Below are 24185 nucleotides of genomic sequence, written 5' to 3' on the forward strand. Positions count from 1 at the left end.
ATAACTAGCATGAAGATTGAAATACTTAGGTTGGCAGGACCAGTAAGTTCTCATTCGAGAGGCAGATAGACTCACATAGGAATCGAGTCACAGTCAGGAAGTTGCTTAGCAACTGTGGCATTGTAACAAGGGAAATGGGAGGATTTAATGGCCATCATCTCAGGGTAGGACCTGGACTGATCGGCGGGTTGAATGATTAATTCACACTCCCCTAAACTAGAGAGTCATGCCTTAAGGATCCAAGGGGGATTGATTCCAGGAACCCCGTGGATACCAGAATCTGCAAAGGCTCAAGTCCCTCATGTGTGGTGTAGTACAGTGAATGTCGTCAGCCTTCCATATAAGCAACGTCTTGATTATGACTGTATTGGATCCTCTTCCTTCGGTGTCTGTGTCCCTTTTCTGTTTTCATGCCCCTCACTGTTCTTTCTGATTGGAGAATCAACAGCGGATTGTGTTAGGAAGGCAGATTTCCTATGTTTTTAGGAGTTCCTGCTGTGGCACAGTGGTTTAAGGACCTGGTGTTGTCTCTCTGGTGGCACAGGTTCCGTTCTTGGCCTGGTGCCTTGGGTTAAGGATCCAGCATTGCTGCAGCTGTGTTGCAGGTCGCAACTTCGGCTCGGATTCAGTCCCTGGCCCCGGGGAACTTCCATATGTTGTGGGTGCATGCCCCACCCCCCACAAAATTGATATGTTTTGGATGAATAAAGTTTAAAGCCCCCATGGCCTATCCAGATGTCAGTAAATAGAAATAGGAGCACTTGGCCTGGTGCTTAAGAGAAGGATCTGGGAGTTCCCGTCGTGGCGCAGTGGTTAACGAATCCGACTAGGAACCATGAGGTTGCGGGTTCGGTCCCTGCCCTTGCTCAGTGAGTTAAGGATCTGGTGTTGCCGAGAGCTGTGGTGTAGGCTGCAGACGCGGCTCAGATCCCGCGTTGCTATGGCTCAGGCGTAGGCCAGTGGCTACAGCTCCAATTAGACCCCTAGCCTGGGAACCTCCATATGCCGCGGGAGCGGCCCAAAGAAATAGCAAAAAGACAAAAAAAAAAGAGAAGGATCTGTGTGGCGGTGCATGGCGATTGAGATTCATGTGCCGAGCAGTGCTCTTAAGCAATCTGTATTGTCCTTTAGCCTGGCCTTTAGCTCTGTTTTACAGAAGAATAAACTGACGTATAAGCTGCAAAAGTAAACTCCCAACTAGGTAGAGGGCAGATTTGTGAGTCAGCTGCATGTAAGTATTGATGAAAGTCGTGCCAGTAAATATCTAAAATAAACCCACATCTTGGCAGTGACCTTAACATGGATGGTGAGCTGTTCAGATATTTGAGATCCATGATGATTCTAATGAAACATAGTAGATTGGATAGAAACAGTAGAAGGTGGCATTATCAGAGTTGTCATATTTCAGAAAGTGTAGTCTTAAAGGCAGACGTTTTTTGCTGGATTAGAGGGGGGAACGCATTCACTGTCTTCAGAAATTTAGATAATCCTCTAAAAGAGGGTTGGAAAATAATGTCATTTAATAGCCAACTTAATTTTTTGCCCTACTTAATATAAAAGAACTTTTGCCCTAAATAATCTGGAAAACTGTCCTCTGCAAACATGAGGGTCACACAGGTATTGTTATTCGGCATCTTATGATGACTCTGTCGTTAGAGTTCTGGAAGAGTGTTTTCGTAGAGTAAGACCAGGAACTTTCCAGTTACTCAGTATGTTAGTGGCCATAATTACTCTACTTGGTGCCCTCTCTTTTATTCCCTTACTTCTTCCTTCCCACTCGAAAAAGGTTGGTTCTTCCAGTAAAGGTCTTAGTTGGAACTTCTGTCTTTGGAAATGTCTTTAATTGGTTATGGAATTCTAGCTGACAGTTGTCTTTCTCAGCACTTTAAGATACTTCCTGGATTGTTTTCTGATGAAAAATCAACTGTCAGTCATACTGTTGTTTCTTCCTTTATAGGTAACGTGTCATTTCTCTGGTTGCTTTTAAGAATTTATTTGTCTTTGACATTCTGCAATTTTACCATGATGGTCTAGGTATGAATTTATTTTTATTTTATTTTGCGTGGGATTTAGTGTGCTTTTCCACTTTGAAGATTATTTATACTATTAACTGGGAGAGTCTCAGCCGTTATCTCTGTGTAACACCTCTTCCTCATTCTCTTCTCTCTGGAATTCCTATTGCATGTTATATTAGATGCCGTATCTTAGACATCGCTTTCTGTTTGCATTCTTTGGCTTACCCGCACATTTTTTTTATCTTGTTCTTCTGTTTTCTGAGTAGTTTCTTCAAGTATTCCTTCTGTGTCACTAATTTTTTTTTTTTTTTTTTTAATTCTAGTAGCGCTTCTGTCTCTCCCTACCTCCAAGCTACTTTTTAAAAAGTGATTGTATCCCGTTCTTTCCCTGGGCTTCTGTTTATTATTTTAGCAAGAAATTTTTTCAAAACTTCAAACAAAAATAAAGAGTATGCTGTTGTAACACCCATATGTGCATTACCCTGCTCTAGCAATTACGAATTCTGTTTTGTTTACGTCCCCCAATACAACCTCTTATTCTGAAGCCAGTCCTGGGCATTTAATCCATAAATATTAAAATGTATATCTTTAGAAGATTCTCTTTTATGTTTTATGACACGTTTTTTCATTTTTAAAGTTTATGAGTACTAACCATCTGTTTGTTGCTGACCCCTCATTGTGGTGGATCTGTCCTTTGATTAGTTTGTTTTTTGTTTTGTTGTTTTTTTTGTCTTTCTGTCTTTTCCAGGGCCGCACCCGCGGCATATGGAGGTTCCCAGGCTAAAGGTGGACTTGGAGCTGTAGCTGCCAGCCTACACCACAGCTCACAGCAACACTAGATCCTTAACCCACTGAGCCAGGCCAGGGATCGAACCCGAAACCTCAGGGTTTCTAGTCAGATTCGTTTCCTCGTTTCCGCTGGGCCACAACGGGAACTCCTGCACTGTGGTTTTGATGATTTGTTTCTGCTGGATATACTGAGCCTCGGCCCACTTTTATACACATTTTCAGCTTGAGGATTCACACATCATGTATGAAATAAGATTTGGACTAGAGCCTGCGCAGAACATAGGTTTCTGTTTCAGTTTGTCCTAGGAGACTACACCCCCGACCCACCCACACATACCCCCTCACTGCCCCCAGAGAGCACAGGAAATAGCTTTTTGCTACTTCTCAGTGGCGGTGGACAAAGCCTTTCTAGGGTCCCTATCCCCTACACACCACTGTCATTGTTTGATACATTTTTACTTTGTGTTCTTTGAGGCATCTTCCTATCTGGCGCATGAATATCTCCCTTCCTTTAAAGCTCTGCTGTGTTTTTTCTTCTATTTTAATTATTTCTGTTTAGCATTTTGATTATTTTTAGAAGGGAAAGTCTACTCAGTTTCACTGTTGCCACAACCAGAATACCATGTTTCTACCCATCTATTTTAAGGTGAAGAGTCACAGATTTCTAAATGCTCCATACTAAGGGTGAATCGGGTGTGTCTGTGTATTTTAACCTGATGTACCACTCGCCAGGTAACATTTAATATGCGTTACCATTTCATATGGTCGGGTAGGCAGTACGTAAACATTCAGGCTTGTATTTCAACTAAAAGTCTTCTCTTCATGTATTTCTTTTCTTTTTACTTTTTTTTTTTTTTCCTTCTTTTTATGGCCACACCTACAGCATATGGAAGTTCCAGGCCAGGGACTGAGTCAGAGCTACAGCTGCCAGCCCACACCACAGCCACTGCAACACCAGATCCAAACAGTACCTGCAGCCTATACCACAGCTCACAGCAGTGCTGGATCCTTAACCCACTGATCGAGGCCAGTGATGGAACTTGCATCTTCACAGAGACAATGTCAGGTCCTTAACCCACCAAGCCACAGAGGGAACTCCACATATTTTATTTGTGCTAAAATCAAATGGTGACATTAACTTCTCATATTGGTGAGAAAGGTTGGTAATATTATATCTCATTTAATATAATAAAAATATTTTTAGGGAGTCCTCTGGCCTAGCGGCTTGGGGCTCCTTGTTCTCACCACTCTGTCTCTGGTTGCTACAGTGCAGCATAAGTTCATTCCCTGGCCCAGGAATTCCCACATACTGCCTTTGTGGCAAAAACGGGAAGGAAAAAAAAAAAAAAACGAGAGAACCTTAAATAAATGTTGCAACTCTCATTCTTTAAAAAAGTGTTTTTAATAAGTGGCAGTTTTATTGCCAGACAGAATCTTTAAGTGCAAAAAGTTATATGAGATACATCTGGAGAGTGAACTAGTATCATTAACATGTATCCCTACATACAAGGAAGGGAAAAAACTCACTAGGAAAATGGTAAAAGATAAACATACTGTTTTAAGAAAACTACCTGGAGTTCCCTTGTGGCTCATAAATTTGAGGATCGAGCATTGTCACTGCTGTGGTGCAGGTTTAATCCTTCCCGGGAAATTCTGCATGCTATAGGCATGGCCAAAAGAAAAGAAAACTGCAAATAAAACTATAGTAAAATATTTTCCCTTTTTAGATGAGGAAAAAAATTTTAAATGTTCGGTGATATGCTGGGTTCAAAAGGATGTTGAGAAATTAGAATACCCATGGTTGCTAGTGGAAACATAAGTTGAAATTGCCTCAAAGGTGGACATGTAAACAACTGTCCTTTAAGGATCAAGTGTACATTTAGTACATTGTTGAAAATATGAAAAGATCTGAAGCAGATTAATGTTCATCAGAAGAGCCTGACTAATTATTGTATGCCCATTCAGTGGGCACACATAATACTGGGCAGTGTTCCATCGAGTGAGGCAGTTCTAAACATATGAACACAGGGTGGTCTCAGAGGGCTGATTATGTGACACAAGCAAAGTGTGGGATAGTGCGTGTGGGACGCTAACTTGGGGTGGGGGCACATGCATGGGTTTTAAATCTATAAAGTACCTGGAAGATTGTACAAGAAACTGGCAACGATGGCTGCCTTAGGGAAGGGAGGAATTGATTATCTCAATCCAAGGAAGGGAGGGAAACTTCATTTTTCACTTTCGAATTTTAAGCAATGGACATGTATTACTTGTTATTTTAATGGAAAGCAGAGTCATTGCATATGAACAGAAGATGGGAGTAAGGGAAGAAGACTCCTGTGAGGGTGAATTCAGCTTCTATCACTATGAGATAATAATTTTTAAAAAATTGCTGAAGGAATGAAACAGAATAGAGTGGGGAGACTTTATTTTCTAGAAATTTTGGAGTGGTAGTTAGTTAACTATTGTATATTATTACTTTGATAAAAAATAATTAGAAAAACAAATAATTGAAGAAAAGCCGTCTGCCGTTTTTGAGACAGTAAGTACCACGGGTGACACTGGGTCGCTGTTGTGTCTATTTCAGCCTGTTGCCGTGTCGTGGCTGGTGTTGATTTGACACGTAACGAGTCTCACTGTGTGGTGTAGGCACTCTGCTCAATGTTTAACCATATCAGAATTTTGTGAATGAAAAACGTTAAACATTTTTTCTAGAAGTTGATCTGCCTAACAGGTTGCTCCTTTGATTTAGTACCTTAGAATTAGCACAGATTATTAAAACTAGAGAATATGTTGATTATTTTATAGACAAAATTAACATATGATCCCTGCCCCCAGGAACTCCATATGCTGTGGGGTGACCAAAAAGAAAAAAACCCTTTGGTTTTTTAAGAAAACAGCTATTTCCTTTTTAGCTCTCCCACAGGACGTTCACACATACCTTTGACCTGCCCGCTGTTTCTGAACAGGTGTGGGGAGGGCATCACTGGCAGTGAATGGACGGAGGTCAGCCGTATCTTAACTATCTGAGCCAAAACCTAATTTTGATTTATGTTTCAACGCAAAGTTTTATTATTTCCTCACGATTTTAAAGCATACACCATTAGCCAGGAATGCAACTGCCATGTAAAAATCAAGAAAAGATTGTACTTTGTTTTGTTTGTAACTTGGCTGGTTTGGCCTTTCATGATACTTGAACAGACTGCACGTCTATGTTTGAAGGTTCTTGCATTCATGGTGATTCTTAGAGGCAAATGTCTCACTACATCATGTTTTAAACTTTATTCATGAACGTGTACGTACTGAAGTACATACCGTTTTACTACAGATTTGTTTTACTTCTCCTTCATATCTTGGTTAGGACATTAATGTATTTTTTAAATTGTGTGTAGATAATTTCACTTTCGGAGAATTAAGGAGATATAAAATACTAGTTACGAGAAGGGGCAGCAAAGGTATTACAAAGGAAAAGCTCTAAAAGTTCAGTGTTGTTGGTCACTAAAGGTGCTTTGATTTCTTTTTTGGCATTAATGAGGTTAATATTTACAATTGTCTGAAAATTTTTTTGCACCTTTTGAATGAACATTAAATGTTAGAGGAAGAAGTTTAATTCCTATTTTTAATTTCCTATTTGGAAATAAAACTGATTTAGGATTGATGCCTTATCTGCAGGATGAGTGTGTGTCTCCTCAAGCGATCGACTTCTAAGAATGAAAGAGATGGCATGAATAATTATCCTGGGACAGAGGCTCAAACGGGGGCTCTCCTGGGCAAACCAGGGCAGACGTCACTCTTAAAATATTTGTTTGTTGGTAGAGGTTGAGGGTTTGATATTGTCCTGCGTGCAAAGGTTTATCCTTGAGATGAAAGGAAGGATCTGAGTAGGCTTTGTGACTTGGGTTTGAGCTCTGACTTCATCTGCCATGTGATGTCAGTGAGATCACACAGCCTCTGGGATCGGTCACATTGAACATTGACCTCTATCTTTCTGAAAAATTTTACTTTATTCCTTAGTTCTTTTTTGTTTTTATTTTGGCCACACCCGTGGCATATGGAAGTTCCCAGGCCAGGGATTGAATCTGAGTCACAGCTGCAACCTGTGCTGTAGCTGCAACAACACCAGATCCTTAACCCACTGCCCCAAGCTGGGGATCAAACCTGTGCTGCTGCCAAGACAACGCCTGATCCTTAGCCTGCTGTGCCACAGCAGGAACTCCCCTGAGTTCGTTTTTTAAATGGGCACCAGAGCAGGGGTTCAGGATTCAACATTCTCGGATTCTAAGGCTTAACAGTTCTAAATCAGTTAACATTTTTAAGTAATGGACACTTAACTGTTCAAGGAATCCACTTTATTAAGGGTAGGAAATACTTCCATAGGTGAATTCATGATGTGATATCTGATCAATTTGGATCATATCACACATGATTCATTGCCTCCTTGGTTAAGGTACAAATCCTTTAGGGGATTTAACCCTAACCGATAGAATAGCATGATAATTTCTGAGAATAGAATGCTTTTATAGTTTTTAGTTTTTTTGTCTTTTGTCTTTTTAGGGCCGCATCCACGGCATATGGAAGTTCCCAGGCTAGGAGCTGAATTGGAGCTACAACTGCCAGCCTACACCACAGCCACAGCAACACCAGATCCGAGCTGCATCTGTGACCTACCCCACAGCTCACGGCAACGCCAGATCCTTAACCCACTGAGCGAGGCCAGGGATCAAACCCGCAACCTTATGTTTTCTAGTCGGATTCGTTTCCACTGCGCCATGACGGGAACTCCTAGAATGCTTTTAGATCGTAGACACTTTCCTTGTATAGTTACAGAAAGAGATTTGAGAAGTTGTGATTTGCCACAGGATCATAGAGCTAAGAACAAAAGTCACTTTCACAAATGGTATTCTGCTTTCTAAAGTCATACATTTTGAAGTAACCCAGTTACCTTGTCCCTTCTCTTCCTCTCTCTTGAACCCATCCTGTAATTCCAACCTATCACAGGCAGCCTCTGTAAGGTCTTCAATCTAAGTGTTCAATCTCTCAGCCTGCCCCACATCAGGGCGGTTGGGTGTGTATAATTTTTTGGATGAAATATTACTTCATTCTTAAATACTGAATTTTGCTTTGATTTCAGTCTCTTGGAGTTACAACTTAGTTAAGAGACTGTTATTATCTAGAGACTTTATTCTTCCCGTGTATTGTGTCAGTGGTTCTTTGACCTGTATATGATACATGAAGTTGGGATTTTAGAAAAATTTGCTCTTAACACTAGATTCCATTTGTTGAATAGTTTTGTTGTTTGTTTTACTAATAAAATAACTTAAGGCCAAAACTCATCTCTCTTAGATATGCTTCATTAATTTATATGGTATTACTTAGAAAGGCTACCTTGGGTTTCAGATTCTTGGCCCCATTTAATTAATTAAATGATTTTGTATAAGTTTGATTCCTGTGTGATTTTGTTCATTTGTAAAATTAGCACAATGGTTTTCTTTATGTAAATAAGACAGAGTTTGTTTTCCCTTTTCTTTTTACAGCCACACCCGCGTCATATGGAAGTTCCCAGGCTAGGGGTCAAATCGGAGCTACAGCTGCTGGCCTAAACCACAGCCAACTCAGCATCCAAGCCGCGTCTGTGACCTACACCACAGTTCACGGCAACATCGGCTCCTTAACCCACTGAACGGTGCCAGGGATGGAACCCGCATCCTCGTAGATACTAGTTCATTACTGCTGAGCCAGGATGGAAGCTCCAATACAGAGATCTTAAAATAGGCTTGGCACATATAAAACACTTAAAATATTTGGTGAATGAATAGTGTAACCTTTTATGGGAATATCTGCTAAATGATTAAACTGATAAAAATATAGAGTGGAGTTCTCATTGTGGGGCAGTGGGTTAAGGATCCAGCATTGCGCAGCTGTGGCTCGGATTCAGTCCCTGGCCCAGGAACCTCTATATGCTGCAGGTACAGCCAAAAATATGTATATAATACACACACACACACACACACACACACACACACACAGAGAACATGTGTCCTAAAGTTGGAGGTTGAACATGTTAATGGTGTTTTATTTAATGAATTTCAACAAGCCGATAGAGAGGAAACTAAATTACTTCTTGTTGATTATTTTGTTTGTATATTAAGGCTCTTCATCAGTTACCTGCCCTCTTTTAAAAAAAAATCAATTTGGTATATAAAGAATAAGCTATATAATGAGACACAAGAGCAGCTTATTTTTGTAAAACCAGTCACTTTTCCTATAGGAGTTCCCTGGCGGCTCAGCAGATTAAGGTATTAGTTTGTTGAATACCTTGGACTATTACCACTGAAACCAAATGAATTGTTTTGGAGAAGCTACTGAATTGGTGGTAGGATTATTGTATGCAAAAATAATTCATTCCTAGAGTTAGAATTAGTATTGGAGTTTTGTTCATTTTTCCTAATCTTTTCTCTAGGATTGTGAGGTTGAGGGAGGAATAGTTACTATACCAAGTTTATATCACTTACTTGATTTCCTTTTTTTTATAGTTCTTTACAGTTTTTACGATATAATCCTTTTTATTGTTATTTTCATCCTATACTTATATTTTTTCCTCTGACTCTGCTTGTGTTTAAGTTTCTTTGGTCTAGAATGTTCTGTTACTAGTCCATTTGTGGTTTGGGGTAGTAAGCACACCGACCTCTCCGCAGATCTCAGATTTTCTAAAAGAAATGCACTTCTTGCCTCTCAATCAGTTAACACTCAGCACTGGAGGGACCCCCAGTCTTAGCTCTTCAGGCCTCCCAGGACCATAAAATTTGGTAACTGAAGAGTTACAAAGGGGGTCTTCTGCTTTGTGGAGGAACTCTGAACTGCATAAATGTTTAAAATTGATTCCCTTCCTCTCTCCTGACTTCTTACGAATGACCTTATCCAGAAAGATTGTTCTTAATCAAGAGAGCCACTTGTCATTTTGGTTTTTATTCTCTGATCTGTATTGTCTTTTTAGTAATTTAATTTTTAACAAAAAAAGTGTACACCTGGGCTATATACCTTAAGTATATAAACACACTTCATTCTGTGTGTTATTAGTAGTTGCTAACTAACACGTCTATGACCATTTGGGTAAGACATGAAGCAGAATCCATTGTCTTTTAATTGGGCTAAAATATACATCACTTCTTGATGGAAAAACAGAATTATTCTGTACCTGTTGTTTCCTTCACAGAGAGCTAGTGGCATCTGACAAAGAACCATGCTACCTGGCTGAAACTCCAGGATGGAAGTAATGCACAAGTCACTTTATAAAAGCCAACACTGTAAATCGTACGTAATGGCTATATGCAAACTAGTAATCAACCTTGATAATTTCAGAAGGGAAAGCTTTGCAGTTAGCCTGGAAGTGGCTGTGTAGTCACTGATGCAGAAGCTGTCTCGCTGCTTTCGGAGTCCTTGGGAGGCCAGGGAGCCAGCAGCCCTCGGGAGCATTCCCACGTCTGGCTCAAGTGCCCCAGGGCCGAGAGCTAGATCCCATTTCTCTCTGGCCCCAGATCCTTGGTCTCGTTAGACTTCTCAGCCCTGCTACCACATCTCTGCCACATTTAGTCGCAAAGTATTAGGTTTTGAAGTTTGCAAGTAAGCTTTTTTTTTTTTTTTTTTTTTTTTTTTTTTAACTATAAATACTGTCTTGAGCAGGGCTGGCGCCGTTTTGGAGCTCCTCTGTGGGATCTCGTCTGAAGTGACTGACTCACTTGAGTGAAAAAGAAAAGCGAGAGGCCCTTCATTTTACATGGCAGTTCCTCAGTTTGGATACAAGCGGAGGTGTTGGTTCCCACAGCATAAATACTGTGCTTTCAGTATTGGATACCGCTTCTCAGAATCTGATTTTTTTTTTTTTTTTTTTTTTCTTTTAGTAAAAATGACTGAGTCAGGTTGAGACTTTGAAGCTAGTGAACTTTTTTGTGGCTTTCTCACCATTGCCCGCCTCCCCACCCTACCTTCTGCCCAGAAACCCCAAATTCATGTGTTCCATAAAAATAGTTTTAAAATTGAAAGTCATCCACAGTATTTAAAAATGGTATTAGAGGAAAAAGTTACTCGGTAATAGGATTTTGTAAGATTCTGGGAAGGAGTTTTTCTTAAGCTCATTTTAATAACTGTTACAGTTGTGCTGGTGGTGTTGAGCAGAAGAAATCCTTACACAATCCTTTGCTTCTCTCCCCATTTAAGAGTGTGGTGGTGCAGAAGCAGCATTTCTTTTTAGTTGTGTTTAGGTGTGGCCCATCTCTTGCTTGACTCTTGGCCCAGCAGCTTTCCAGATTTAAGCCACACTTTTGATACTTGCCGCTTTTATAATGTATACATGCCAGAGACTCATTAGGTAGTTTTCCTATAATACTAAGTTTAACTTACCCTGAATTTCAGACCCTCACAAAATTTTTTTTAACCTAAACATGTTTTTCAATAAATTTAAAGATTTAAAATGTTTTTCTGTTTATTTCCTTTAAAATAACATGCATATAATCATTCCAAATTGTTTAGGCTCTTTATTCAGAAAAACAACAAGTTCTTGAGTTCAAACTACGTCTTTTTTTCTTTTTTTTTCTTTGTCTTTTTGCCATTTCTTGGGCCGCTCCCGCGGCATATGGAGGTTCCCAGGCTAGGGGTCTAATTGGAGCTGTAGCCACTGGCCTACACCACAGCCACAGCAATGCAGGATCCGAGCCGCGTCTGCGACCTACACCACAGCTCATGGCAACGCCAGATCCTTAACCCACTGAGTGAGGCCAGGAATCCAACCCGAAACATGGTTGGTTCCTAGTCGGATTCGTTAACCACTGCACCACGACGGGAACTCCCTCAGGTACATCTTCTAAATCATCTTTTACTTCTCCAGTATCTATTTATTGATTTTACTCCCAAAACAAACCTATGAGGTATAGGTTTTAATACCTTAAAATTTCTTTGAGAACTTCATTCTACTCTATATTTTTTGTTACAGAAAGATTTTTAAATTACTTAGCATCAAGTAAAATTGATAGTCCAAGAAAGTACCTCTCATATTTGTCTTTTGTGACTTTTTAACACTCTCAGGCACACCTTGTACAAATACCTCAGTTTGGGAAGTGCTGGCTCATTGGATCAAGCCGAAGTTTTCTTTGTATGAAATGGGAAATAAAAGATATACTTAAATACTAACCCAGTTTTCAAAAATGATTTTAAAAATAATTCCATTCAGTAGCCGTAACTGTCAGATTGCCCGCTAAGTTTGTAGATCACTTACTCGGATCCCCTTACTCGCCCTGGTTCTGGATGGGCACTGGTTGGCAGAGGATGCTGAGCAGCCCCGCCCTGGGCCGTGACGACTTCCTTGCTCTGCTTATACTGTTCAAACTTGATGGCTTAAACATTTTGTTTCCCTCCCTGAAGTGATTGCACATGCTTGTTTTCTCACTGTTGTGTTCCTTCTGTTACTTCTCGACACATCCCTTCCCCGGGGAAGCTTGTCCTAGCAGTGGCCCCTCCAGCAGAGCCAGATAGTCGTCCCCTGTGCTTCCATAGCCCCCTGTTCATGTGTCTTTTATGCCCTGTGTACTGGTCATAGTGTACTTACCTTTTTCCGTACTAGACTGTGAGCTCTTTGAGGGCAGGAACCTTCTCTTTATTTCCCCTCTGGTCACATGCAGTGCCTGGCACCTAGCAAGTGCCTCTTTGAATGAATGGATGAACGAACTGACAGGCTCTTTCTAATTATGATTGTTGATGTCATCTAGCTTTACCGTTAGAAATTATCACTCACTGTGAGCCAAGCCATTCAACTAATGGCAGCCACCTGGCCCCTGCTCTCTAGCCCATGCTTTCAGTCCAGGGTGGCACGGTGTGGAGTGACTGGTAGTTACTTTTATTAGTGCCTAATGTTTTAACTTATTTCTTTCAGGAATTGTTGGATAAGTATTTAATAGCCAATGCAACTAATCCAGAGAGTAAGGTCTTCTACCTGAAAATGAAGGGAGATTACTTCCGGTACCTTGCTGAGGTTGCTTGCGGTGATGATCGGAAACGTAAGTGCGCTTGGTTTTATGGGTACAGCTAAGAAATAAAAGGAGAGCGGGATAAATTCATACTGTTGCCTTACATTCTCAAAAATGAAAACAGTCATGAGTTTACATTATGCGCCCTTTTTGAAAAATTAAACTCATAAACTGATTATAACCTGATAAAGTTTATTAAATATTATTTAAAAAAACATGCAAGTATTGGGCATTCCCTTCGTTGCTCAGCAGTTAACGAGCCCGACTAGGATCCATGAGGATACATGTTTGATCCCTGGCCTCACTCAGTGGATTAAGAATCTGGCATTGCTGTGACTGTGGTGTAGGCCGGCAGCTGTAGCTCCAATTCAGCTCCTAGCCTGGGAACTTGCATATGCCACAAGTGTGGCCCTGAAAAGGAGGAAAAAAAAAAAAAAGCAAATGTCTATCACAGATCCACAAATGCATACATTATGATGGCAACTCCAGAGGCATCATCAGGAGACCCCACTCCTTCATAAATTCCCAAAAGAAGTATGTACAAATATTAAACAAAACACATGTACAAAAATATTCATAGCAGTGTTATTTGTAAGAACACAAACCTCGAAACAATTCACATGGGTATCACCAATCGGATGGACGGACAGATAGTGGTCGGGTCCTGTTTTGAGGATCCCGGCATCCGTCCCCTGGCACAGTGATGCCTGCCTATCCACAAGTAAATTTGCCCCTTTTTTGTACTCAGGCTTGACAGAGGCTTCGAAGCTTTACAACCTTCTGGTGCATTAACCCTTAGCTGTGCTTAGAGGTACATTTCCTGATGTAGGAGAGGAATGAGGGGTTGGTGGGTGGAGGGAAGCAAAATGGAGAGTATCTGGGAGGGGAAGTGAAAAAAGCCCCCATGGGACTAAAGGAGGGATGAGGTGGGGATCAAAGCACATCTGCCTGTGTCATAATTTTGCTTCAGGAACACATTCTAGGTGTACCGTACAGAAGTGAAGAGGCGTTTCCACTGCCTGTAGCCGTGTGGACAGATCTCAGCAATCCGGTGTTGAATAAGGAGTTCCCTGATGGCTCAGTCGGCAGGCTGCGATCTGGCGTTGTCACTGCCGTGGCACACGTTCAGGCCCAGTTAGTCTGTGGCGTTAGAAATCAGGAAAGGGCTTGGGAAGGGTGTCGAAACTGGGGGCGGGGACAGGGGGCCTTCTTGATACTGAGAATGTCCTGTTTCTCGAGCTCGCTCCCAAGGTGACAGACATTTTCTATCAAGAGCCAGATGGTGCATATCTCAGGGTTCATAGGCCATGTAGTCTCTGTCAGCAGCCACTCAGCTCTGCTTTCGTCGTGGAAAGGCGAGTATAGACAACATGTGAATAAATGGCTGTTGCTGTGTCCCAGTAGGGAAAACCCCAGGCTTATTACTCTTTAGCCTTTAAAATTTGGTTCATCATATTTTTAGCCCCAGAGTTCTTTGCATATGCTTTGGATGTCACATGGTCTTTAGCATCTTATATCTGGAAACTTAAGGTAACTGGAAATTACATGTAGGCTAGAGAAATAGGATGTTGTACTTTTTCTGCTTGACATATTAATTCATTAGCTACTACCCATCTTGAAGGATCATAACATTGACTGCTTATTATAGATAACCAGATTTCTGAAAAAGAGAGGTAAGATGAGAGTAGTATTACTGGTATATAATTTATCATAGAAAACATAGATATGGGGCAAAGAATGACCAAGTTACCTAACGTGATTATAAAAAGGTCAAGGTAAACTTATTAGCAGTGAACTCAGTCTCCTGGAGTAATGACAGCTGGGCATGCCATCCTGTTAAATTCTGTGTGTGTTCATCAAGCTATAGAAGTTCCGCTTAACTCATTTTTTTCCCAGAAGTTCATTATTTTCTTCATTTTGCCCCATCCCAAAAGGGCATGTACCCACACACATTACGGCCTCCTCTCCTCTCTGCTCCATAGAGAGACGCTAACTAAAAGTGAGACAGTTCTACCACCCCAAAAGCAGTGTATTTGAGCACATAAAGGAAAACTCTTGTGCCTCACTGTAACACAGTCTGTGTACTGTTGTTATTCATATGTAATTTCTGTTGCTATAAAGATAAGCAGACCTGGACATGATTAGTGTTTGCACAGAACTAAACGCTTAAATGTCAGCCAGCCGAAGGGATCGAGAGGTTGAGCCATAGCCACGCGTTCATCCGATCTAACCATTTCTGACTCGGCCTCTTCTAGTCCTGTGCATAGACTACTCTGGTAGTCTGGTATTTTTTACTACCTACAAGCTGAGACGCCATTCGTACTCATTGTAGCGCTTCCTTCTGTGCCAGGGAGCAAGAGCTCCTTAGTAGGCGAGGGCTGTGCCAGCTGTGATTACCTCAGTAAATGCGCCATTTCAGAGCAAGGAAAATGCACACGTGCTGGCTGTGAAGGAACAGCTTAATTTCTGTTAGGTCCGTCTTTTTTCAAGCTGTAGTGGGACCAAAGGCCTCATTCAGAACACCTGCCCTTTGCAAAACATGGTTTAATCAGATTAGTGTGGGTAGTGCTTCCTGGACGTTTTTTTCAGGAAGGTAACATTAGGCCAGTAATTAAACTCTGGTCAGAGCAGATTTGGATCTATCTCTGGGTGCTTTTATATTGCCTTTCACATAATACACCTTGATACCAAGGGTAGGTGGTGTTTCTACAGGTAAATCACAAAAATAGAGATTTTGGTGGTGATCTTTGTAAAATGTTTCCATTATTTCAGGATGGAACATTATAGCTAGCTTTTTTCCGAACTTTATTGAGTTATTATTGATGTGTGTGTACCAAATTATTTTTAATCAAAAGACGTGGAAGAAAATTGTTTTAGTCCCAGAAATGGAAAAATCTGTTGTATTATTACATGAGGTTTTTTTTTTAAGCTGATTATAAGCAAGCAACATTATAAACTAGTTTTTTAAAAACCTGGTACAAAGTAATGTTTTTGGCTTGCCGCTATGGTTTTAAAAGAAGACTGCAGAGGAGTTCCCATTGTGGTGCAGCAGAAACGAATCTGACTAGTAACCATGAGGTTTCAGATTCAATCCCTGGCCTGGCTCAGTGGGTTAAGGATCTGGCCTTGCTGTGAGTTGTGTAGGTCGCAGAGGTGCCTCTGATCCCACGTTGCTGTGGCAGTGATGTGGGCCAATTCAGCCCCTCACCTGGGCACTTCCATATGCTGCAGGTGCAGCCCTAAAAACCAAAAAATAAATAAAAGAAGGCTACAGAGAAAAATCTGGTTCTACTGAGCTAGCAGCCTATGTTAAAGGTATTGCTGAATACCAGGTGGGTATTTTCAGTATCATGTTTTTTATTTTGTTTTTTCCTTCACAGAAACGATAGATAATTCCCAGGGAGCTTACCAAGAGGCTTTTGATATAAGCAAGAAAGAGATGCAACCCACACACCCCATCCGCCTGGGGCTGGCTCTTAACTTCTCTGTATTTTACTATGAGATCCTCAATAATCCAGAACTTGCCTGCACACTGGCCAAAACGGTAAGCTCTGCACGCGGAAACGGCCTCTAGGTGATTGGAGAGCAGCTTGTTGCTTTCCAGTTGTTTCTACTGCATTTATTTGGATAACCCTTCCTTTTCTTAGCATCACACCCCCCCGCCCGCCACTGCGCTTCGCAGGCCCTTACTCTCCCGGCTCTGGTTTAGAGTAATAAGATCTGTCTAAAGGGCATGTAGGTTAGAGTATTCGGAAGAGTGTGAAAGAAATGGAAAGGACTGGAAGATAATGCCTGCCGGGTTTTTATAAGTTTCAAGTCATACTCAAAAGTTCTTAGGCTGAGGAGTTCCCGTCATGGCGCAGTGGTTAACGAATCCGACTAGGAACCATGAGGTTGTGGGTTCAATCCCTGCCCTTGCTCAGTGGGTTAACGATCCGGCGTTGCCCTGAGCTGTGGTGTAGGTTGCAGATGTGGCTCGGATCCCGCGTTGCTGTGGCTCTGGCGTAGGCTGGCGGCTACAGCTCTGATTGGACCCCTAGCCTGGGAACCTCCATATGCCGCGGGAGCAGCCCAAGAAATGGCAAAAAAGACCAAAAAAAAAAGTTCTTAAGCTGAGAATCTGAGGAAATGATTTCATTGAGTTTTGTTTTTAATGGATAATGGAACATAAAGTGAATGTTCGTCTAATTTATGAAAATGAGGTGTGATGGTAACCAGTTTGGGTCATGATAATAGTTACTTACCGTGGGTGTGACTGTTTGTCAGGCATTTGATGAGGCCATTGCAGAGCTCGACACACTGAACGAAGACTCATACAAAGACAGCACCCTCATCATGCAGTTGCTTAGAGACAACCTCACAGTGAGTTTTTCCTTCTTCCAATTTTATTTCCTTTTCAGGAACAAAACTATTTCTGTTTTATTCAGGCTCCGTATCTTTTGGGGCAGTTATATCAAAGCTGCACTTGCTCTTAGGAAATGAATATATTAAATTAAAAAAAAGTCTCATTTCTGTTCTGTTTCACTCCTTTTTTTTTTTTGAAAAACCATGATCTCATAACTGCTAGGAAGTCAGATTCAACCTCACAGGCTTCTTCCTTCCTTGTCAGTGCGCAGTGCACGGTCTGAGGAGACTCTGCGGGAGGAGTTGATGGTATCAGGGCATAATCTCTCTTGCTTGAATAAGTTACTGATCTCAGAACTACGTTTTGATGTAATCATCAGACTGGGAAGAATCATCTAGTCTAGCAACAGTAACTGAATACGGGTTTTTTTTCTAGTTGTGGACATCAGACAGTGCAGGAGAAGAATGTGATGCAGCAGAAGGGGCAGAAAACTAAGCGCATCCAGGGCGGTGTCCTCCTTCCCTCAAGAAGCCTTTGTACTCGCCTCCATTCCTCCGCCGTCCGGCTTCCCTCTAGCAGAGAACCCCAGTCCTGTGTATGGAATCAACTGTGGATAGTCTTTTCACACTGCGGCTTTGGGAAAACGCCATCCCTTGATTTGTATTTGTCTTGGCCTTCCTGGTGTGCAGTTACTGCTGTAGAAAAGTATTAATAGCTTCATTTCGTATAAACATAAGTACCTGCCCAACACTTATGTAGAGGACTAAAATGTATCTGGTATTTAAGTAATCTGAACCAGCTCTGCAAGGGACTGTGTTTTGTATTACTGTGAAGATATGAAAATGTAGTTAATTACAATTTAAAGGATGTTCTACATAACTTCTTAATTTCTACATTCCCGCCCTTACTCTTCCTCTCCCAGGCTCTTCATGTATTCCTTTTTGGTAGGAATCCAGAAGTATTAGATTGAATGGAAAAGCATTTGACATTTGGGGGCTGGGGGGTCGCAAATTAAGATGCCTCCTGTATCGTATATGACGGAGGTTTTGTGTATCTGTGACAACAGGGAGTTTCCTTATTCACTCTTCATTTGCTGCTGTTTAAGTTGACAACCTTCCTTCCCAATAAAAATTCACTTACACCTCCTGCCTTTGTAGTTCTGGTATTCACTTTACTATGTCATAGAAGTAGCATGTTGCTGCCAGAGTACAAGCATTGCTTTTGGCGAATTAAAGTGCATGTCATTTCTTAATACACTAGAGAGGGAAAGTGAAGTCCACACGTCAAGTCTAAAACTTTAGTACTTTTCCATGCAGGTTTGTGCACATGGGAGAGGGTGTCCAGTTTGTCTAGTGATTGTTATTTAGAGAGTTGGACCACTATTGTATGTTGCTAATCATTGACTGTAGTCCCAAAAAAAGCCTTGTGAAAATGTTATGCCCTATGTAACAGCAGAGTAACATAAAATAAAATTACATTTTATAAACCATTTACTATGGCTTTGTCACAGTTGCATCCTCATTTTAAGGAACAGGCGAATTTACTACTTTCTGAAGTCTCTTGATACCTCCTTTGATGCGGAGTAGTGATACCCATTTATCTGCATCGTGATCCACCTGGCTAGGGATGTCTGGACAGGTGTCAAACTGACTACATTTTGTAAGAGTTAGTGTTTTACCGTAGAGCAATTTTATGGACCATCTCTTCAGATGTAAATCATAGTATGGTCGTTAATTGTTACATGGAATAAAGCAGACGTTTTAAAACTAGAAACTCAGTTAAAATTACGCGACTACGAATGCTTTGGCAGGTGTTAGACCCACCGAACGTCCGAGTTCAGGAGTACCTTGTTTAGTCTTCAAGTAATTCTCTTTGTCAACTTCCGGCTGTACCACTGGCGAGTTCCAAATAATTTTGTTTTTTAAATTCAAAAAATCTGAAAAACTAAGCTGGGTAGAATTATTCTTTTTCCTCCGAAACGGTGACTGTGAAATAAGGTTTCATTTGCAGTTGTTTTCCAAGCGGAAATGAAAAGACAGGATTCATGGAGCTTGCAGAAATTATCTATTTTAATGAGACTAATAGGACCTTGGTCCTGCAACACCTAAATCAGCAAGACACTGCTTTCTTTAAACCTAAATCAGCAAGACTGCTGTTTACACCAGTAAACATGGGAAGAACACGTGAATTAGAAAAATGATCAGTCTTCACAGTAAAGTTTTAAGGACTGAATAAAGTAATTACTACCCTACTTGGGCGAGTTATGAAAGTAGCTTTCCTTCTTAAAGAGCAGATTGGTCCCAAATTAGCTCCTTGCTTTAGGAGAGCCTCAGCATCTTTAAAAGGGGGCCCAGAGTTGCCATTGCGGCTCAGCGGTAACGAACCCGACTAGTGTCTATGAGGACACAGGTTCAATCCCTGGCCCCACTCAGTGGGTTAAGGATCTGGTGTGGCTGTGGTATAGACCTGCAGCTGTAGCTCTGATTCAGCCCCTAGCCTGGAATCTGTCATATGTCATGGGTGCAGCCCTAAAAAGCAAATAAAAAGGGGCCCAGCCTGTCATACCTCCTTTTGACTCTGATTTGGGGGCCTCCTCACACTAGATCTAGAGGATATTTACAAAAAAACTGTTAAGAACTCGGTAGCAAAGGACAACTTTCCTGGCGGGGGGTGGCGGTGAGTAAAGTTTTGAGGTGGCGTGAGTGTTTAAAGCCAGATTTGAGCTTTTTAACTTAGAATCATGTTCTGAGGTAGTTAAGAAATTTTAAACTTAAACCTACCTTGTATTTAGAACATTTTAAGTGGAAATTTTCCCTTTAAAATGGCATTTAAGGGAGTTCCCACTGTGGCACCTGGGTTAAGAACTCAACTGCAGCTGCTCAGATTGCTGTGGCAGCACCGGTTCAACCCCCAGCCAGTGGGTTAAGGAACCAGTGTTGCTGCCACAGCTGAGGCTCAGATTTGGTCCCCGGCCCAGGAACTTCCATATGCCACGGGTGTGGCCATAAAAAGAAAGAAAATGTCATTTAGGTTTTAGTAACTGAATTGGCAGGGGGGATTGCGTTCTAACACGATTATCTCAGTAGAAGCCTTAGGGATTCTCCTCAGCACGTACTACCTTCAGCCTCGATCACTTGATCTGAGACTGGGAAAGGAGAGCACGCTTTTTGGGTGCGATTGGTAGGCTGCCTGCGCACAGGTCTGTATCGGCAGGCTTTACAGAAATCATGGGAAGTTTGTTTAAAGTGTGTGAAAGTTCTAATTTGAGATCAAATTCTAGTCATTTATATTGAAAGAGACTTTTTTGAGTTGAACCAAACATTCAAAAATACAAGCTTTTTTTAGGCACAAACGTGACAGTTTTTATTATGAGCCTAATTTTATTTGGACTGATTATAGAAGGGTGCCATCTGATATATATTAAAACTAACCCTTAAAAAAAAAAAAAAAAAAAAAAAAAAAAAAAAAAAAAAGATAGGGGAGTTCCCGTCGTGGCGCAGTGGTTAACGAATCCGACTAGGAACCATGAGGTCGCGGGTTCGATCCCTGCCCTTGCTCAGTGGGTTAACGATCCGGCGTTGCCGTGAGCTGTGGTGTAGGTTGCAGACGCGGCTCGGATCCTGCGTTGCTGTGGCTCTGGTGTAGGCCGGTGGCTACAGCTCCGATTCAACCCCTAGCCTGGGAACCTCCATATGCCGCGGGAGCGGCCCAAGAAATAGCAACAACAACAACAACAACAACAAAAGACAAAAAAAGACAAAAGACAAAAAAAAAAAAAAAAAAAAAAAAAAAAAAAACTAACCCTTAACCTCACCATTATGGCTTAGGAAGGCTTTCACAGGATCTTGATTAAGGCAATTATGTTGTATGTTTCACTCTGCCGTATATCCATCATCTTCCCTTATATAATGTATATTTGATCAGTTTTGTAAGAGGAGAGTTTCCGTGTATTTATATCATATATATTACTGTGAATTTTGAGGCCATCACAATTAAGTATCAATATAAGCCACCTGCCGCAAAAATATTTTCGGAAGACGTGAGTCCAGACTGTCATGAAATCCAATCTGTAGCCGACTTGCCATTTACTGCTTGACCACGTTTCACTTACGAAAGCCTCAGACCTTATGCTTTAAAGGGAGGGAGTAGCAATAAACGCCCAGGAGGAAAGCTGGAGACTTAACTGTCTTCTGTTTAACATTAAAACACCTTGAGCATGTCTATAAATGGCCTGGCCCTTCTGTTCTAGTTACAGGGAATCCGCATTGATTGAATTCGCCCTGGTGCCTGGTCGTGTGCTAGGCACGCACATTCATAGTTAATCCTTCCAACTGCCCTGCTGAGTAAGCTTCCCCTTGACTGATAGAACACCTGGTCAGAGAAAAAAATGGAAGTTATTTGTCTAAGGTCATGTCTTAAGTGACAGACCTGTCGTTCGAAATGAGATGCCCTACCAAGTTGCCAGCTGTGGCTGTTTCAGCTTGTTTTATCATGACAAATAAATGGGAGTTCCCTGATAGCCCAGCAGTTAAGGACCCGGTGTTGTCACTGCTGTGGTGCCAGTTCGATTCCTGGCCTGGGAACTTGCACATGCTACAGACACAGTCAAAAAAGAAATAGAATTATCTTTTTTTTCCCTATCATATCTGAAGTGTTTATTCAAATTTGCTTCCTGTTTTGTTTAGGGGCTTTTTTGGCCATGCCAAGTACATGTGGAAGTTCCTGGGCCAGGGACTGAATCTGTGCGACGGCAGCGACCTGAGCCACTACAGTAACAATGCCAGATCCTTAACTCACTGAGCCACAAAGGAACTCCCAGTTTTCTTTTTCTTTAAAACTCTTTTACTTACTCGTAATCTGTCCGTTTTGCCCTTGAAGAAAACCACGGGCAGCTGCTTTAAAAGCAGCTGAAGGAATATCAGGACATGCTGGACCTACACCTATGGTTATAGAAACAAGTCCAAAAAGATCAGCTGACTTTCCTAAGGTCCCAGCTAATGTTTGACCTGAAACTAGACCGGAAAAACCAGATGAGAATAGTTCCGGATTCTCAGTAATTCTCCACTGCCTAAATTGAAAAGAATTTAATTGAAGTTATTTCTTCTTGACACTCAGATTTGGAAAATGAAGTCTTTAATGTATACTTCTGCAAGTTTTGTTTTCGTTACAGGTGTGAGCCCTCCCCAGATTTTCAGAAAGTAAAGAAATAGTGTTAATTACCAAGCATTTGTCAAATTTAGGGTCTTCATTTCACATATGGCCTTCAAGTGTTTCCCACTGAAGGCTCTTGTATAATCAATGTTAATTGTATGTTAAATGCTTCAATTTAGTGGTAAGACCATCAGTCAGCGTTCTGGCGCAAGTATCCCACCTGTAGCTGCACGTGGATTTAGTGACCTTGGGCCAGCCTGTTAAGAGCCTAACTTACTCAGCTTAATGGGTCCTATTTTATAAGCATCTCCACAAGAACAGCTCAGTTTCATTAAGCTCTTGTTTTTTGGTTTTGGTTTTGTTTTTTTGTCTTTTGAGGGCCGCTTCCTCGGCATCTGGAGGTTCCCAGGCTAGGGGTGGAATCGGAGCTGCAGCTGCTGGCCTACACCACAGCCACAGCCACTCCAGATCCGAGCCGTGTCTGTAACCTACACCACAGGTCACGGCAACGCCAAATCCCTAACCCATGGAGCAAGGCCAGGGATTGAACCTGCGTCCTCACGGATGCTAGTCGGGTTTGTTAACTGCTGAGCCACGACAGGAACTCCTCAAAAAGCTCCTGAGGTAGGTTTTTCTTCTGATCTATGAGGGAGGAAGCAGGCGCAGAAGCTAATGACATGTCCTGGGACTTGGGTCTCATAACTGAATAGGGGTGTTAGGATTCCAATCATACCTCCTGTGTGACCTCAAGTTGGTACTCTGGCTCCTGTGCTGTGTTGCCCTTTTTTTGGGAAAGAGATTAAAGCACCGACAGATTAGTGCTGTTTTAAACATTAGATCAGGACCAATTAGTGGATAATGGAAGCCAGCCCCCTCCTCCCCTTTTTTAAATAGAAAAGTAGAAAGGTAGGGCTTGTCTTTTTTTAGGGCCACACCTGCAGCATCTGAAAGTTCCCAGGCTAGGGGTAGAATCGGAGCTGCAGCTGCTGGCCGACGCCAGAGCCACAGCAACACGGGATCCAAGCCACATTCACCATCGACACCACAGCTCACGGCAGTGGCGGATCCTTCAACCCACCTGAGCGAGGCCAGGGATCAAACCTGCATCCTCATGGGTATCAGGTTCTTAACCCGCTGAGCCACAGTGGAACTCCTATGGAATGTTAATAAGGGTGATGGTGAAATTATTTTCAGTGTATGTGAACAGTGGGTTGTGATGTCTTTTTTTTTTTTTTTTTTTTTTTTGTCTTTTTGCCACTTGGGCCGCTCCTGCGCCATATGGAGGTTCCCGGGCTAGGGGTCGAATCGGAGCTGTAGCCACCGGCCTACGCCAGAGCCACAGCAACGCAGGATCCGAGCCGCGTCTGCAACCTACACCACAGCTCACGGCAACGCCGGAACCTTGACCCACCGAGCAAGGGCAGGGATTGAACCCGCAACCTCATGGTTCCTAGTCGGATTCGCTAACCACTGCGCCACGACGGGAACTCCGGTTGTGATGTCTTAAAGATTTCTTTGCAACTTATGTCCTAGGACTGCAAGTTGTCCATGATTTTACGGCTGCGAATGGCACCAGAGTTCTTGAAATGGTGACACTCTTGGGGCCTCCACTTGCAGCAAGGCGGCAGTGTGATAATGGCCGCACTTTCTACAGCAGAATGTGCTGAGCACGGGGTCCCAGAAGGGCCTTCAGGAAAAAAAAAAAAAAAAAAAAGGAGATTCCCTCTTCTGAGAATGATGCTTTTATTCCACACGGCGTGAAGGATTATGTAAGGATTAATTCTTTTATCTTTTCTTTGTCCTCAGACACAGTTTCTGCAGTCACAGCCTTGGCCTAAAACCATCGCCGAAGCACTTAAACCCCAGGAGCAT

At 41.9% G+C, this 24185-nt stretch overlaps 1 protein-coding gene across 1 annotated transcript in view; it reads left to right on the top strand.

Annotated features, from left to right (window-relative positions):
• Nucleotides 1-18655, top strand: part of YWHAQ (tyrosine 3-monooxygenase/tryptophan 5-monooxygenase activation protein theta) — a 33990-nt gene extending 15335 nt beyond the window's left edge. The window contains exons 3-6 of the mRNA XM_021087862.1: nt 12724-12847; nt 16198-16361; nt 17084-17179; nt 17598-18655. Of these exons, the coding sequence (XP_020943521.1) occupies nt 12724-12847; nt 16198-16361; nt 17084-17179; nt 17598-17657 (444 nt within the window). The 3' untranslated portion in view covers nt 17658-18655. The remainder of the gene's footprint in view (nt 1-12723; nt 12848-16197; nt 16362-17083; nt 17180-17597) is intronic.

Source organism: Sus scrofa, chromosome 3 (genome assembly GCF_000003025.6).
Source record: "Sus scrofa isolate TJ Tabasco breed Duroc chromosome 3, Sscrofa11.1, whole genome shotgun sequence".
NCBI lineage: Eukaryota > Metazoa > Chordata > Mammalia > Artiodactyla > Suidae > Sus > Sus scrofa.